This window comes from Somniosus microcephalus, unplaced genomic scaffold (assembly GCF_052327205.1).
Source record: "Somniosus microcephalus isolate GS21.2 unplaced genomic scaffold, FLI_Smic_1.0 scaffold368, whole genome shotgun sequence".
NCBI classification, from domain to species: Eukaryota; Metazoa; Chordata; class Chondrichthyes; order Squaliformes; family Somniosidae; genus Somniosus; species Somniosus microcephalus.
In genome coordinates, this window is record NW_028225555.1 from 165,892 (window position 1) to 184,101 (window position 18,210).

Consider the following 18,210-nt stretch of genomic DNA (forward strand, 5'->3'; position numbering starts at 1 on the left):
AAAAGCTTAAGAAAATACTTTAAAACAGTGGCTAAATGGCATAATAGTTAATTTACCTGAACGACTTATTGTATTAAGAAACCCCCTATTTTCTTGCTCCAGTAGTATAGTCCGACACCCCCTTCATTCTTGCCACAATGGAACAGTCCCTAAGCCACACATGGGTGCAGCCATCTTACAGTTTTAAACTGCACGTGGTGAAAGAGGCAGAAGCTGTGAGGTTTGGAGCAGTACAGTTTTTGACCATGTTCGTTTATACGTGTTTGCTTTGTAATTCTGTTTGTTAAGTGTTATAGTAAACCATTTAAAAGACAAAGCTACGTTTGGGAACGTTTTATTTCGACACGCGTCTACTCGATGTTAAAAGCCCCACAGCCCAGTGGCCTGCCTGTTTGGAAACTAAGAAGCGCCACTACAACACTAACTCGCTGTGTAACACAATGTTACCTCACCACCCTTTCGGGCAATGCATTCCAGATCTCACTAACTCGCTGTGTAACACAATGTTACCTCACCACCCTTTCGGACAATGCATTCCAGATCACACTAACTCGCTGTGTAACACAATGTTACCTCACCACCCTTTCGGACAATGCATTCCAGATCTCACTAACTCGCTGTGTAACAGAATGTTACCTCACCTCGCCTGTGGCTCTTTTTCCACTCACTTTAAATCTGCGTCGTCTGGTTACTGACCCCTTCTGCCAATGGAAACAGTTCCTCCTTATTTACTCATCAAAACCATTCATGAGTTTCAACAGCTCTATAAAATCTTCGTTTAACCAACTCTGCTCTAAAGAGAACAAACCAGCCTCTCCCCAGAACTGAAGTCCCTGATCCTTAGTACAATTCTCTCAAATCTCTTCTGCACCATCTCCAAGGCCTTGATATCCTTCCTAAAGTGTGGTGCCCAGAATTGCAAACCATACTCCAGCTGAGGCCTAACCAGTCTTTTATAACAATTTAACATAACTTTCTTGGCTTTATTACAAGAGGAATAGCAAATAAAAGCCGAGGACATGGCTCATGGTGTCAGCACTTGACTAACGAGCACTGTAGGAGGGGAGGACATTCACCACTGCTCCACTAATATTAACAGTGGTGTAACTTTAAGCAGATTGGTGACGTACTATCTTTAGGGGTCTTACAGTATCTGGAAATGACAAATACATAACTGGTTTGATCTGACTGCTGTTTTACAATTATAATTCTCCACGTGTGCACGTGTCCCGCTGTGTGTCTAACAAACTCTCAGTCAGCGTCCTTCCCTTTCCCCACTGGGGAAATGTGAAAGCGATTCAGTCCCGGATCAGTAATTTCTCCAAACTTAAGTTGATGTTATTTGCCGGCATTAAGTTATAACCCAATTTGAGACCTTGTAAGATGGAGTTTTCTGCTGTTTGACACACGCAGACTCTGGTATAATAAACACACGACAACAGCAGCAACACCGTAGGGAATCAAGCTGAATACAGAAAGTACAGAGGAGAAATCAAAAACAAACTAAGAGGGGCACGGAAAAACTGAGGAAAGATTAGTGGGAATAGAATAGGGAACATTAAAATCTTTCTTAAACATGTAAAGCCTTAAAGGAGAGTCAATGGAAAGGTGCGATGATTAAGGAGCAAAAGGACAATCTTCTGGTGGATGCAGTGGGCATGGCTGAGGTACTGAATGAGTACTTTGCATCTGCCTTCACTAAAGAAGAGGATGCTGCCAATGTTACAGTGAAGGAGAGGGTGGTAGTGAAATTGGACAGGATATAAATAGACCAAGAGGATGTAGTGAAACAGTTGACAGCGCTCAAAGTGGAAGTGTCATGGTCTGGATGGGATACATCCTGGGTTACTGAGAGAAGGAAGGCTCTGGCCACAATCTTTGAATCCTCCTTGGATAGGGGAGTGGTGCCACAGGACTGGGGATTTGCAAATGTTACCCCCTTGTTTAAAAACGGGGCGTGTGGTAAACCAATGAACGACAGGCGAATCAGTCTAGCGCCGGTGTTCAGGAACCTTCTGGAGATAAATCAATGAGAACCTGCTAAGATATCATCTCTCCTTACAGCAGTAATTGACTCCTTGATTAATATTGCGACACCCACTCCTCTTTTACACCCCTGTCTTGCCTGAAGATTCTATACCCTGGAATACTGAGCTGCCAGTCCTGCCCCTCCCTCAACCATGTCTCTGTGATAACAATATCATACTCCCATGTGTTCATCAGCACCTTGAATTCATCTGCCTTACTCGCAAGACTCCTTGCATTAAAATAAATGCCATCCAGCCTTGCCATACTCCCTTGTGCCGTTACATATTTGCTCTGCCTTGCAGGCTGACCTGTTTTTTCCTCTATATTTGGCTGTGCATCACCCTCTACTGTAGCTCCACTCTGTATCCCATCCCCCTGCCAAGTTAGTTTAAACTCCCAACAGTACCAGCAAACCTCCCTGCAAGGATGTTGGTCCCGTTCCGATTCAGGTGCAACCCGTCCGACTTGTACAGGTCCCACCTTCCCCAGAAGCAGAGCCAGTGATCCAGGAAACTAAAGCCCTCCCTCCTGCACCAACTCTTCAGCCACGCATTCATCTGCTCTATCCACCTATTCCTATAATAATCACTACCACGTGGCACCGGGAGCAATCCAGAGATTACAACCTTTGAGGTCCTGCTTTTTAATCTGCTACCTAGCTCCCTAAATTCTTGTTGCAGGACCTCATCCCGCTTTCTACCCATGACCTTGGTACCAATGTGAACCACGACCTCTGACTGTTCGCCCTCCCCCTTCAGAATGCCCTACAGCCGTTCAGTGACATCCTTGACCCTGGCACCAGGGAGGCAACATACCATCCTGGAGTCACGTCTGCGGCCACAGAAACGTCTATCTGTTCCCCTTACGATAGAATCCCCCATCACTATTGCTCTCCCACTCTTTTTGCTCCCCTCCTGTGCAGCTGAGCCACTCGTAGTGCCACGGACTGGGCTCTTGCTGCATTCCCCTCAGAAAGCATCTCCCCAGCAGTATCCAAAACGGAAAATCTGTTGGAGAGAGATGGACCCAGGGGACTCCTGCACTGCCTTCCTAGTTCTTTTACTCTGTCTGGCAGTCACCCATTTCCTGTCTGCCTGTGCACTCTTTACCTGCGGTGTGACAACGTCGTTTGACAAGCTAGCCATGAAGAACTCAGCTTCGCGGATGCTCCACAGTGACTTCAGCCGCAGCTCCAAAATGCAGATTGCAAGTAGCTGCAGCTGGAGACACTTCCTGCACACATGTTCGCCCTGGACACCAAAAGTGTCCCTGACCTCCCACATAGCACAGGAGGAGCACTCCACACTGCTGAGCTGCTCTGCCAAGTCCTACCCTTAATTTACTCCCTTTAAATATTAAATACACTAGGGACCTTACTTCCCTTTAAACACTACTTACGCTAAACTAGAGACCTTACTTTTACTTTAACGACTGGACTGTAGAAATACTCACCAGGTCCTACTTACCAATCAGCTCCTTCCCTGGTTGTGATGTCACTTTAGCGGTTTTACAGTTGTAGTTTGACTGCTCCCGCTCTCAGACTCTTTCCTGCAGTCCTGTGACGTCACTCCTTGATTTTGCTGTTCTTTTGGAATTCGCCGGATAAGTATCGGCCTCCTCACTGCTGCCGACTCCTCGCAGGTCCGCGCTGTCCTCGGCCTCCCGCTGTTCAGCGAATGAGGCCCGACCAGAGCGGACCTGCGAGCGAGCAGCTGAGGAGTTTCAAAAACCGGCGGCAGTTGGGGCGCGGCGGCTGATTCAGCGAACGAGGCCCGACCAATTCAACAGCAGGGGAAGAGAGGTAAAAAGTAATCAAATTGTGGCGTCACCAGGAAGCAGGTAAGTGATTGGTTGGTGAATATTTCTCTCTTTTTTAAACTTTAACTCTGGTTTATAGTTTCTAAGGTCTCTCTAGTGTAGCAGGGACTGCTGGTAAACCAGTTAACTGTAGTGTAATTAGTGGGATTGATTGATTTAATTTAAATTCAATTAATTAAAGGGTAAGTCATGGCAGGACAGCCGGGCCCCATGATCTGCTCCTCCTGCGATATGTGGGAACTCAAGGACACTTCCTGTGTCCCCGACAACTACATGTGCAGGGAGTGCATCCAGCTGCAGCTACTGACAGACCGCATTGCGGCACTGGAGCTGCGATTGGATGCATACTGGAGCGTTCATGATGCTCAGGACATCGTGAATAGCACATTTACGGAGTTGGACACACCGCAGGTAGAGGTTGGACAGGAAGAAAGGGAACGGGTGACCAACAGGCAGAGTACTAGGCGCAGGCAGGTAGTGCAGGGGTCCCCTGTGGCCATCCCCCTCTCCAACAGATACACCACTTTGAATACTGTTGGGGGGGATGGCTTAGCAGAGGAAGGCAGCAGCAGCCAACTTCCTGGCACCAGGGGTGCCTCTGCTGCACAGAATGGGAGGAAAAAGAGGGGTAGAGCTATAGTAATAGGGGATTCAATTGTAAGGAGAATAGATAGGCGTTACTGCGGCCGGAAACGTGACTCCAGGATGGTGTGTTGCCTCCCTGGTGAAAGGGTCAAGGATGTCTCCAAGCGGCTGCAGAACATCTTGGAAGGGGAGGGTGAACAGCCAGTTGCCGTGGTGCACATAGGCACCAACGATATAGGTAAAAAGTGGGATGAGGTCCTAAAAAGCGGAATATAGGGAGTTAGGAGATAAATTAAAAAACAGGACTTCAAAGGTAGTAATCTCAGGATTGCTACCAGTGCCATGTGCTAGTCAGAGTAGAAATAGAAGGATACTTCAGATGAATACGTGGCTAGAGGAATGGTGCCAGGGGGAGGGATTCAAGTTCCTGGGACATTGGAACCGGTTCTGGGGGAGGTGGGACCAGTTCAAACCGGACGGTCTGCACCTGGGCAGGGCTGGAACCAATGTCCTAGGGGGGAGTGTTTGCTGGTGCTGTGGGGGAGGGTTTAAACTAAAATGGCAGGGGGTTGGGAACCTGAGCAGGAAGACAGAGGAAAGGGAAACAAGGATAAAAGCAAAAGATAGGAAGGAGAAAAACAAAAGTGGCAGACAGAGAAATCAACAGTTTAAATCAAACATGGCCACAGTAAATAATAATTCTAATAGGTCTAAGAGCATTAAAAAAACAAGCCTGAAGGCTTTGTGTCTTAATGCGAGGAGCATTTGTAATAAGGTGGATGAATTGGCTGCGCAAATAGAAGTAAACAAACATGATTTGGTTGGGATTACAGAAACGTGGCTCAAGGAAGGCCAGGACTGGGAACTCACCAGGGGTATTCGATATTCAGGAAAGATATGCAAAAAGGAAAGGGAGGTGGGGTAGCATTACTGGTTAAAGAAGGGATTAACACAATTGTAATGAAGGATATTAGCTCTGATGAGGTGGAATCTGTATGGGTAGAATTGAGAAATACTAAGGGGAAAAAACGTTAGTGGGAGTGGTTTATAGACCTCCAAACAGTAAGGCGGAGGTTGGGGATGGCATTAAAAGGGAAATTAAAGAAGCGTGCAATAAGGGCACATCAGTCATCATGGGTGACTTTAATCTACATATAGATTGGGCCAACCAAATTAGTAACAATACTGTGGAGGAGGAATTCCTGGAGTGTTTACAGGATGGTTTCCTGGACCAATATGTCGAGGAACCAACCAGAGATCAGGCCATCTTAGACTGGGTATTATGTAACGAGAAAGGATTAATTAGCAATCTTGTTGTACGAGGCCCCTTGGGTCGGAGCGATCATAATATGATCAAATTCTTCATTAAGATGGAGAATGAAGTAGTTGACTCGGAGACAAGGGTCCTCAATTTAAATAAAGGAAACTACGATGGTCTGAGGAGCGAGTTGGGTAGGATTGATTGGGGACTCAAAGGGTTGACAGTGGATAGGCAATGGCAAACATTCAAAGACCGAATGGATGAACTACAGAAGTTGTTCATCCCAGTTTGGCATAAAAATAAAACAAAAAAGGTGACCCAACCGTGGCTAACAAGGGACATTCGGGATAGCATAAGGCCCAAGGAAAGGGCATATAAATTGGCCAGAAAAAACAATAATCCTGAGGATTGGGAGCAGTTTAGGATTCAACAAAGGAGGACAAAGGGATTAATTAAGAAAGGGAAAATAGAATATGAGTGTAAGCTTGCAGGGAACATAAAAACTGACTGTAAAAGCTTTTATAGATATGTGAAGAGAAAAAGATTGGTGAAGTCAAGCGTAGGTCCCTTGCAGTCAGAATCGGGGGAATTTATAATGGGGAACAAAGAAATGGCAGACCAACTAAATACATATTTTGGTTCTGTCTTCACAAAGGAGGACACAAATAACCTCCCAGAGATGCCGGGGAACATAGGGTCTGATGAAAGGGTGGAACTGAAAGAAATCGGTATTTGTAGGGAAATGGTGTTAGGGAAATTGATGGGTCTGAAGGCCGATATATCCCCAGGGCCTGATAAGCTACATCCTAGGGTACTTAAGGAAGTGGCCCTAGAAATAGTAGATGCATTGCTGGTCATCTTCCAAAATTCAATAGACTCTGGAATAGTTCCCATGGATTAGAGGGTAGCTAATGTTACCCCACTATTCAAAAAAGGTGGCAGAGAGAAAACAGGGAATTATAGACCGGTAAGCCTGATATCGGTAGTGGGGAAAATGCTAGAGTCCATTATAAAGGATGTAATAGCAGAGCACTTGGAAAACAGTGATATGATCGGACAAAGTCAACATGGATTTACAAAAGGTAAATCGTGCTTGACTAATCTACTGGAATTTTTTGAGGATGTAACTGGTAGAATAGATAAGGGAGAACCAGTGGATGTGGTGTATTTGGACTTCCAGAAGGCTTTCGATAAGGTCCCACATAAGAGATTAGCATGTAAAGTTAAGGCACATGGGATTGGGGGCAAGGTACTGACTTGGATAAAGAACTGGTTGGCAGACAGGAAGCAAGAGAGTTGGAATAAACGGCTCTTTTTCCGAGTGGCAGGCAGTGACTAGTGGGGTACCGCAGGGATCGGTCCTAGGACCCCAGCTATTCACAATATATATAAATGATCTAGACGAGGGAACTAGATGTAATATCTCCAAGTTTGCAGACGACACAAAGCTGGGTGGGCGTGTGTGCCGTGAGGAGGATGTCAAGAAATTCCAGTATGATTTGGACAGGTTGGGTGATTGGGCAGAAGCATGGCAGATGCAGTATAATGTGGATAAATGCGAGGTTATCCACTTTGGTGGCAAAAACAGGAAAGCAGATGATCTGAATGGCAATAGATTGGGAGAAGGGGAAGTGCAACGAGACCTGGGTGTCCTTGTGCACCAGTCGCTGAAGGTAAGCATGCAGGTGCAGAAGGCAAATGGTATGTTGGCCTTTGTAGCAAGAGGGTTTGAGTACAGAACAAGGATGTCCTGCTGCAGTTGTACAGGGCCTTGGTGAGACCACATCTGGAGTATTGTGTGCAGTTCTGGTCACCTTATCCGAGGAAGGATGTTCTTGCCATGGAGGGAGTGCAGCGAAGATTCACCAGACTGATACCTGGGATGGCAGGAATGACGTATGAGGAGAGATTGGGTCGATTGAGCTTATACTCGCTGGAGTTTAGAAGAATGAGAGGGGATCTCATTGAAACTTATAGAATTCTAACAGGACTGGACAGACTTGTTGCAGGAAGGATGTTCCTGATGGCCGGGGAGTCCAGAACCAAGGGTCACAGTCTAAGAATAAGGGGTAAGCCATTTAGGATAGAGATGAGGAGGAATTTCTTCACCCAGAGAGTGGTGAACCTGTGGAATTCTCTACCACAGAAGGCAGTGGAGGCCAATTCATTAACTATATTCGAGAAGGAGTTGGATATATTTCTTAAGGCTAAAGGGATCAAGGGGTATGGGGAGAAAGCAGGGACAGGGTACTGAATTTGGATGATCAGCCATCATCGCATTGAATGGCAGAGCAGGCTCGAGGGGCCGAATGGCCGACTCCTGCTCCTATCTTCTATGTTTCTAAAAGGCATTTGATAAGGTGCCACATAAAAGGCTGCTATGCAAGATAAGGACTCATGGGGGTGAGGGCAATATATTAGCTACAAGGACAGGTTGGAGAAGCTGGATTTGTTTTCATTAGAACAAAGGAGGTTGAGGGGTGATTTGATCGAGGTGTACAAGATTATGATGGGTTTGGATAGGCTAGACAGGGAAAGGCTGTCCCCACTAATGGATGGTACGAGGACTAGGGGACACAGATTTAAGGTTTTGGGCAAGAGGTACAGGGGGCGAATGTGAGTAAAAACCTTTTTACGCAGCGAGTGGTGAGGACCTGGAACTCGCTGCCGACGGAAGTGGTGGAAGCGGAGCCACTCGATGTTTTCAAGGGGAGACTGGATAGGCACTTGAGGGAAATAAACTTGCAGGGCTACGGGGATAGAGCGGGGGAATGGGACTGACTGGATTGCTCTACAGAGAGCCGGCATGGACTGGATGGGCCGAATGGCCTCCTTCTGTGCCGTTATGACTATTAGCATTGATAGAGGATTGGTTAACTGACAGAAAACAGAGTAGGGATAAACAGGACATTTTCAGCTTGGCAGGCTAGTGGGGTGCCACAAGGATCAGTGCTGGGGCCTCTGCTATTTACAATCTATATTACTGACTTAGATGAAGGGACCGAGTGCAATGGATCCAAGTTTGCTGCTGATACAAAGCTAGGTGGGACAGTAAGCTATGGGGACACAGAGCCTGCAAAGGGATATGGGCAGTCTAAGTGTGCGGGCAGTAAGGTGACAGATGGAATATAATGTGGGGAAATGTGTGCGTATTCACTTTAGTAGGAAGAGTAGAAAAACAGAACCTTTTTTTAAATGGTGAAAAATTATTAAATGTTGGTGTTCAGAGAGATTTAGGTGTTCTCGTACAGGAAACAAAGTTAGCATGCAGGTACAGCGAGCAATTGGGCAGGCGGATGGCATGTTGGCCTTTATTACAAGGGGTTGGAATACAACAGTGAGGAAGTCTTGCTACAATTGTACAGGGCTTTGGTGAGACAACACCGGAGTACCGGGCACAGTTCTGGTCTCACATCGATAAAGGATGGGATAAAGACAGGAGGGAGAAATTATCTTAGCTCCAAAAATAAAGCAAATAAATCAGTTTGGGTGGAGCCAAGAAACAGCAAGGGTCAGAAAACATTGGTTGGAGGTGATTATAGGCCCCCAAACTGTAGTTGTAATGTAGGGCGGCGTATAATTCAGGGAACTGGAGGTGCATGTAGCAAGGGTAATATAGTAATCATGGGGGATTTTAAGCTATGTAAAGATTGGGGAAACCAAATCTGCAGTAATAGTGTGGGGACATCATCTGAGTCAATGGGACTCTCTCTGACCTTTCTCCCCAGTCCATCTCCAGGACCAGTGTGTATCTGAGTCAATGGGACTCTCTGACCTTTCTCCCCAGTCCATCTCCAGGACCAGTGTGTATCTGAGTCAATGGGACTCCCTCTGACCTTTCCCCCCAGTCCATCTCCAGGACCAGTGTGTATCTGAGTCAATGGGACTCTCTCTGACCTTTCTCCCCAGTCCATCTCCAGGACCAGTGTGTATCTGAGTCAATGGGACTCTCTCTGACCTTTCTCCCCAGTCCATCTCCAGGACCAGTGTATATCTGAGTCAATGGGACTCTCTGACCTTTCTCCCCAGTCCATATCCAGGACCAGTGTGTATCTGAGTCAATGGGGCTCTCTCTGACCTTTCTCCCCAGTCCATCTCCAGGACCAGTGTGTATCTGAGTCAATGGGACTTTCTCTGACCTTTCTCCCCAGTCTATCTCCAGGACCAGTGTGTATCGGAGTCAATGGGACTCTCTGACCTTTCTCCCCAGTCCATCTCCAGGACCAGTGTGTATCTGAGTCAATGGGACTCTCTCTGACCTTTCTCCCCAGTCCATCTCCAGGACCAGTGTGTATCTGAGTCAATGGGACTCTCTCTGACCTTTCTCCCCAGTCCATCTCCAGGACCAGTGTGTATCTGAGTCAATGGGACTCTTACCTTTCTCCCCAGTTGATCTCTGGAAGCTCTTTGAATCGGAAGTGTTCTCTCCGATGGGTGTTCTGACAATCCTGTGCTGGTTCACCGGCTGTTGTTCCTCAGTCTGCAGTCTCTGTTTACTTCCAGCTTCCTCAATCACTCCATCAGTCACCGGGAGATCTAATTATGGCAGGTCAGAAAATTAGAATTTTGATTGAAAGCGTGAAATGATGTAATTTAGATGTCTTATCTGCTTACTAAAAATTCAATTTTAAGGCCGAGTATTTGTTTGATTTTGTCCCTTTCCTCAGATCCCCAGTTGCGGGGCTGTGTGTTTAGTTTGGAGATTTTCCTCAGATCCCCAGTTGCGGGGCTGTGTGTTTAGTTTGGAGATTTTCCTCAGATCCCCAGTTGCGGGGCTGTGTGTTTAGTTTGGAGATTTTCCTCAGATCCCCAGTTGCGGGGCTGTGTGTTTAGTTTGGAGATTTTCCTCAGATCCCCAGTTCCGGGGCTGTGTGTTCAGTTTGGAGATTTTGCTCACAGTAAATTTCAGCCCTCCCGAGACTCCCCCATTCTCACTGCTCTGGGCGGAAATGCACCATTTTCTGTCCCAACTGCCAATGAACCCACCGCCCCCTCCACCCCCGGACCAGCCCCTGTATTGTGAGTCAGTTCAGCTCATTCCCCGGGACCTGATGAACCCACCGCGCCCTCCACCCCCGGACCAGCCCCTGTATTGTGAGTCAGTTCAGCTCATTCCCCGGGACCTGATGAACCCACCGCGCCCTCCACCCCCGGACCAGCCCCTGTATTGTGAGTCGGTTCAGCTCATTCCCCAGGACGTGATGAACCCACCGCGCCCTCCACCCCCGGACCAGCCCCTGTATTGTGAGTCGGTTCAGCTCATTCCCCGGGACCTGATGAACCCACCGTGCCCTCCACCCCCGGACCAGCCCCTGTATTGTGAGTCGGTTCAGCTCATTCCCCAGGACCTGATGAACCCACCGCGCCCTCCACCCCCGGACCAGCCCCTGTATTGTGAGTCGGTTCAGCTCATTCCCCAGGACCTGATGAACCCACCGTGCACTCCACCCCCAGACCAGCCCCTGTATTGTGGGTCGGTTCAGCTCATTCCCCGGGACCTGATGAACCCACTGTGCCCTCCACCCCCAGACCAGCCCCTGTATTGTGAGTCGGTTCAGCTCATTCCCCGGGACCTGATGAACCCACCGCGCCCTCCACCCCCGGACCAGCCCCTGTATTGAGAGTCGGTTCAGCTCATTCCCCGGGACCTGATGAACCCACCGCCCCCTCCACCCCCGGACCAGCCCCTGTATTGTGAGTCGGTTCAGCTCATTCCCCGGGACCTGATGAACCCACCGCCCCCTCCACCCCCGGACCAGCCCCTGTATTGTGAGTCGGTTCAGCTCATTCCCCGGGACCTGATGAACCCACCGCCCCCTCCACCCTCGGACCAGCCCCTGTATTGTGAGTCGGTTCAGCTCATTCCCCGGGACCTGATGAACCCACCGCCCCCTCCACCCCCGGACCAGCCCCTGTATTGTGAGTCGGTTCAGCTCATTCCCCGGGACCTGATGAACCCACCGCGCCCTCCACCCCCGGACCAGCCCCTGTATTGTGAGTCGGTTCAGCTCATTCCCCGGGACCTGATGAACCCACCGCGCCCTCCACCCCCGGACCAGCCCCTGTATTGTGAGTCGGTTCAGCTCATTCCCCGGGACCTGATGAACCCACCGCCCCCTCCACCCCCGGACCAGCCCCTGTATTGTGACCGGTTCAGCTCATTCCCAGGGACCTGATGAACCCACCGTGCCCTCCACCCCCAGACCAGCCCCTGTATTGTGAGTCGGTTCAGCTCATTCCCCGGGACCTGATGAACCCAACGCCCCCTCCACCCCCGGACCAGCCCCTGTATTGTGAGTCGGTTCAGCTCATTCCCCGGGACCTGATGAACCCACCGTGCCCTCCACCCCCGGACCAGCCCCTGTATTGTGAGTCGGTTCAGCTCATTCCCCGGGACCTGATGAACCCACCGCCCCCTCCACCCCCGGACCAGCCCCTGTATTGTGAGTCGGTTCAGCTCATTCCCCGGGACCTGATGAACCCACCGCCCCCTCCACCCCCGGACCAGCCCCTGTATTGAGTCGGTTCAGCTCATTCCCCGGGACCTGATGCTGACAGGAATCTGCCATCCATTGCAGACCGATTCTGTTGCACATTAACACCCCTCCCTGTGATATAAATCATTAGAACTGAGACTTCCTCTTTCTCACTCCTGTAGACGGAAATGCGCCATTTTCTCTGCAGAGTTACTAACCAGCGCTGTGACCCTCCCTCCCTCGCTGTGATCTAAACTCGGGGCTGGGCATCTGCTGTCGGGCTGTGTGCTGAATGGAGCCGAGTTCCCTCAGTCACAGAGCGCCAGCCTAGCTCCAAGTTGAAGTTTAAGCCTCATTGTTCAGGACTCCCCCACCAGAGGAACAATAGTTTTTCTCTATCTATCCTGTCAACTCCTTTAATCATCTTAAACACCTCAATTAGATCATCCCCTGATCTTCTATATTCAAGGGAATAGAAGGCTAGTCTTTGCAACCTGTCCTGATAATTTAACCATTTTAGCTCAGGTATCATCCGATGAATCGACGCTACATCCCCTCCAAGGCCAACATCTCTCTCCTGAGGGGTGGTGCCCAGAACTGAACAACATGTGCAACAATATTCACTACTCAAGAATATAATGAGACAGTTTATCAAATTTAAAAAAGAAAGTTACTAAACCATGCTAACAGGAAGTCTTACCAATGATATGTATCTGCATACCCTACTGCTCAGAACCAACAGGTTCCTACTCCTGGACTGCCGAGTACATGGACAGTTTACACTGAATGTTTCACAGTCTTTCAGATATAAATTGGAGCCAAGACCTCTTGTACTGAGATCTGACAGATTGTTACCCTGACAATAGAGGAAATCACTCACCGACAATAACTGAAAACGGAAATAACAAAACCAGCATCACATGTTCGGAGTTTAGTGAAGAACATTAACCCTGAACATTCAGCCAGTGTTTCTAACCATGAAGCTGCAATTCCAATAACGGATTTTTTACACCACCAGACCTGACACTGTGGGTTTACTGAATCCACCGCCAGTTCCAGCTGTACAGAACATTAAGCAGCGCCACATCTACAGAAATACATCAATAAAATAGGTCACATTGTTGGAGATTCACCCTGTGACCGCTGAAAAATCAGATTGTCTTAAACTATCAAATCTGTTACTGTTATGGAATTGTATGTATCCATACACCTGGATCATGGGACCAACAAGAAACTTTTTTCTGACAACACAAAATAATTTTACTAATCATTAAAATATAAGATTTACGTATCATTTTATCAGTTTTTACTAAAACGATAATCATTTAATTCAACTGCCATCGTGAAATTCAGAAATAGATTTACTGATAGAAAATAACTCAGTAAATCCAGCGTCCAGTTCAGAATTGTAATTCACAACATGGTGCAGTTTGTCACGGAGTGCAGCTTGGAATAGAAACATAGAAGATAGGAGCAGGAGTAGGCCATTCGGCCCCTCGAGCCTGCTCCACCATTCAATGAGATCATGGCTGATCATCCAAATTCAGTACCCTGTCCCTGCCTTCTCCCCATATCCCTTGATCCCTTTAGCCTTAAGAAATATATCCAACTCCTTCTTGAATATATTTAATGAATTGGCCTCTACTGCCTTCTGTGGTAGAGAATTCCACAGGTTCACCACTCTCTGGGTGAAGAAATGCCTCATCTCTGTCCGAAATGGCTTACCCCTTATCCTTAGACTGTGACCCCTGGTTCTGGACTCCCCGGCCATCAGGAACATCCTTCCTGCATCTAGTCTGTCTAGTCCTGTTAGAATTTTACAAGTTTCAATGAGATCCCCTCTCATTCTTCTAAACTCCAGCGAGTATTAGCCCAATCGACCCAATCTCTCCTCATATGTCATTCCTGCCATCATAAGAACATAAGTAGGATCAGGAGTAGGAGCAGGAGTAGGCCATACGGCCCCTCGGGCCTGCTCCGCCATTCAATAGGATCATGGCTGATCCGAATCTAGACTCACCTCCACTTCCCTGCCCTCTCCCCGTAACCCCTAATTCCCTTATCTGCTAGGAAACTGTCTATCTCCATTTTAAATTTATATAAAGTCGCAGCTTCCACAGCTCTCTGGGTAGCAAATTCCATAGATTTACTACCCTGAGTGAAGAAGTTTCTCCTCATCTCAGTTTTGAAAGGGCAGCCCCTTGTTCTTAGATTATGCCCCCTAGTTCTAGTCTCACCCATCAGTGGAAACATCCTCACCACATCCACCCGATCAAGCCCCTTCACAATCTTATATGTTTCGATAAGATCACCTCTCATTCTTCTGAACTCCAATGAGTAGAGTCCCAACCAACTCAACCTTTCCTCATACGTCAACCCCCTCATCTCCGGAATCAGCCGAGTGAACCTTCTCTGAACCACCTCGAGAGCAAGTATATCTTTTCTTAAATATGGAAACCAAAACTGCACGCAGTATTCCAGGTGTGGCCTCACCAATACCCTGATCCCAGGCATCAGTCTGGTGAATCTTCGCTGCACTCCCTCCATGGCAATAACATCCTTCCTCAGATAAGGTGACGAAAACTGCACACAATACTCCAGATGTGGTCTCACCAAGGCCCTGTACAACTGCAGCAAGACATCCTTGTTCCTGTACTCGAACCCTCTCGCTACGAAGGCCAACATATCATTTGCCTTCTTCACCGCCTGCTGCACCTGCATGCTTACCTTCAGCGACTGGTGCACAAGGACACCCAGGTCTCGTTGCACTTCCCCTTCTCCCAATCTATTACCGTTCAGATAATAATCTGCCTTCCTGTTTTTGCCACCGAAGTGGATAACCTCGCATTTATCCACATTATACTGCATCTGCCATGCTTCTGCCCAATCACCCAACCTGTCCAAATCATACTGGACTTTCTCAGCATCCTCGTCACAGCACACACGCCCACCCAGCTTTGTGTCGTCTGCAAACTTGGAGATATTACATCTAGTTCCCTCGTCTAGATCATTTATATATATTGTGAATAGCTGGGGTCCGAGGACCGATCCCTGCGGTACCCAACTAGTCACTGCCTGCCACTCAGAAAAAGACCCATTTATTCCAACTCTTTGCTTTGTCTGCCAACCAGTTCTCTATCCAAGTCAGTACCTTGCCCCTAAGCCCATGTGCCTTAACTTTACATGCTCATCTCTTATGCGGGACCTTATCGAAAGCCTTCTGAAAGTCCAAATACACCACATCCACTGGTTCTCCGTTACCTATTTTACCAGTTACATCCTCAAAAAATTCCAGTAGATTAGTCAAGCACGATTTACCTTTTGTAAATCCATGTTTTCCAAGTGCTCTGCTATTACATCTTTTATAATGGACTCTAGCATTTTCCCCACTACCGATGTCAGGCTTATCGGTCTGTAATTCCCCGTTTTCTATCTACCACCTTTGGTGAATAGTGGGGTAACATTAGCTACCCTCCAATCCATGGGAACTGTTCGAGTCTATCGAATTTTGGAAGATGACCAGCAATGCATCTACTATTTCTCGGGCCACTTCCTTAAGTACCCTAGGATGTAAAGGATCAGGCATTGGGGATATATCAGCCTTCAATCCCGTCAATTTCCCTACAAATACTGATTTCTTTCAGTTCCTCCCTCTCATTAGACCCTATGTTCCCCGACATCTCTGGGAGGTTATTTGTGTCCTGCTTTGTGAAGACGGAACCAAAGTATGTATTTAATTGGTCAGCCATTTCTTTGTTCCCCATTATAGATTTTCCTGATTCTGACTGCAAGGGACCTACACTTGACTTCACCAAACTTTTTCTCTTCACATATCTATAGAAGATTTTACAGTCAGTTTATATGTTCCCTGCAAGCAAACTCTCATACTCTATTTTCCCCCTCTTAATTAATCCCTTTGTCCTCCTTTGCTGAATCCTAAACTGCTCCCAAACCTCAGGTTTGCTGCTTTTTCAGGCCAATTTATATGTCCTCTCCTTGGATCTTATGCTATCCCTAATTTCCCTTGTTAGCCATGGTTGAGTCAACTTTTTTGTTTTATTTTTATGTCAAACAGAGATGAACAAATTATGTAGTTCATCCATGCGATCTTTGAATGTTTGCCATTGCCTATCCACCATCAACCCTTTGAGTAACATTCCCCAATCAATCCTACCCAACTCGCGCCTCATACCATCATAGTTTCCTTTACTTAAATTCAGGACCCTAGTCTGAGTCAACTACTTCACTCTCCATCTTAATGAAGAATTCTGTCATATTATGATCGCTTCGACCCAAGGGGCCTCGCACAACAAGATTGCTAATTAATCCTCTCATTACATAATACCCAGTCTAAGATGGCCTGATCTCTGGTTGGTTCATCGACATATTGGTCCAGGAAACCATCCCGTAAACACTCCAGGAATTCCTCCTCCACAGTATTGTTACTAATTTGGTTAGCCCAATCTATATGTAGATTAAAGTCACCCATGATGACTGCTGTGCCCTTATTGCACGCTTCTTTAATTTCCCTTTTAATGCCATCCCCAACCTCCGCATTACTGTTTGGAGGTCTATATACCACTCCCACGAACGTTTTCTGCCCCTTGGTATTTCTCAGCTCTACCCATACAGATTCCACATCATCAGAGCTAATATCCTTCCTTACCATTGTGTTAATTCCTCTTTAACCAGCAATGCTACCCCACCTCCTTTTCCTTTTTGCTTATCTTTCCTGAATATTGAATACCCCTGGATGTTGAGTTCCCAGCCTTGGTCACTCTGGAGCCATGTTTCTGTATTGCGAGATGGTTCAGCTCATTCCCCGGGACCTGATGAACCCACCGCGCCCTCCACCCCCGGACCAGCCCCTATATTGTGAGCCGGTTCAGCTCATTCCCCGGGACCTGATGAACCCACCGTGCCCTCCACCCCTGGACCAGCCCTTGTATTGTGAGCCGGTTCAGCTCATTCCCCGGGACCTGATGAACCCACCGCGCCCTCCACCCCCGGACCAGCCCCGATATTGTGAGCCGGTTCAGCTCATTCCCCGGGACCTGATGAACCCACCGTGCCCTCCACCCCTGGACCAGCCCTTGTATTGTGAGCCGGTTCAGCTCATTCCCCGGGACCTGATGAACCCACCGCCCCCTCCACCCCCGGACCAGCCCCTGTATTGTGAGTCGGTTCAGCTCATTCCCCGGGACCTGATGAACCCACGGCGCCCTCCACCCCCGGACCAGACCCTGTATTGTGAGTCGGTTCAGCTCATTCCCCGGGACCTGATGAACCCACGGCACCCTCCACCCCCGGACCAGACCCTGTATTGTGAGTCGGTTCAGCTCATTCCCCGGGAGCTGATGAACCCACCGCACCCTCCACCCCCGGACCAGCCCCTATATTGTGAGCCAGTTCAGCTCATTCCCCGGGACATGATGAACCCACCGTGCCCTCCACCCCCAGACCAGCACCTGTATTGTGAGCCAGTTCAGCTCATTCCCCGGGACCTGATGCTGACAGGAATCTCCCCTCCATTACAAACCGGTTCTGTTCCACATTACCATCCCTCCCTGTGATATAAATCATTAGAACTGAGACTTCCGCTTTCTCACTCCTGTAGACGGAAATGCGCCATTTTCTCTTCTGAATTACGAACCAGCGCTGTGGCCCTCCCTCCCTCGCTGTGATCTAAACTCGGGGCTGAGCAGCCGCTGTCGGGCTGTGTGCTGAATGGAGCCGAGTTCCCTCAGTCACAGAGCGCCAGCCTAGCTCCAAGTTGAAGTTTAAGCCTCATTGTTCAGGACTGCCCCCCCCCCCCACCCCCAGAGGAACAATAGTTTCTCTATCTATCCTGCCAACTTCTTTAATCATCTTAAACACCTCAATTAGATCGTCCCCTGATCTTCTATATTGAAGGGTATACAAGCCTAGTCTTTGCAACCGGTCCTCATAATTGAGCCATTTTAGCTCAGGTATCATCCGATGAACCCCCTCTACATCCCCTCCAAAACCAACAACTCTCTCCTGAGGGGTGGTGCCCAGAAC

The 18,210-nt window shown here is 48.1% G+C and overlaps 1 protein-coding gene across 4 annotated transcripts in view; it reads right to left on the reverse strand.

Annotated features, from left to right (window-relative positions):
- The window catches only part of LOC147081794 (NACHT, LRR and PYD domains-containing protein 3-like), a 151,941-nt gene that overhangs the window by 121,146 nt on the left and 12,585 nt on the right, over positions 1-18,210 (reverse strand). For 2 of the 4 annotated variants that reach the window (XM_085980667.1, XM_085980666.1), the window contains exon 2: positions 10,070-10,228. In XM_085980667.1, the coding sequence (XP_085836793.1) occupies positions 10,070-10,228 (159 nt within the window). Of the gene's footprint in view, positions 1-10,069; positions 10,229-12,868; positions 13,169-18,210 lie in introns of those variants that run through there. The other 2 variants (XM_085980664.1, XM_085980665.1) reach the window with 2 other exon arrangements.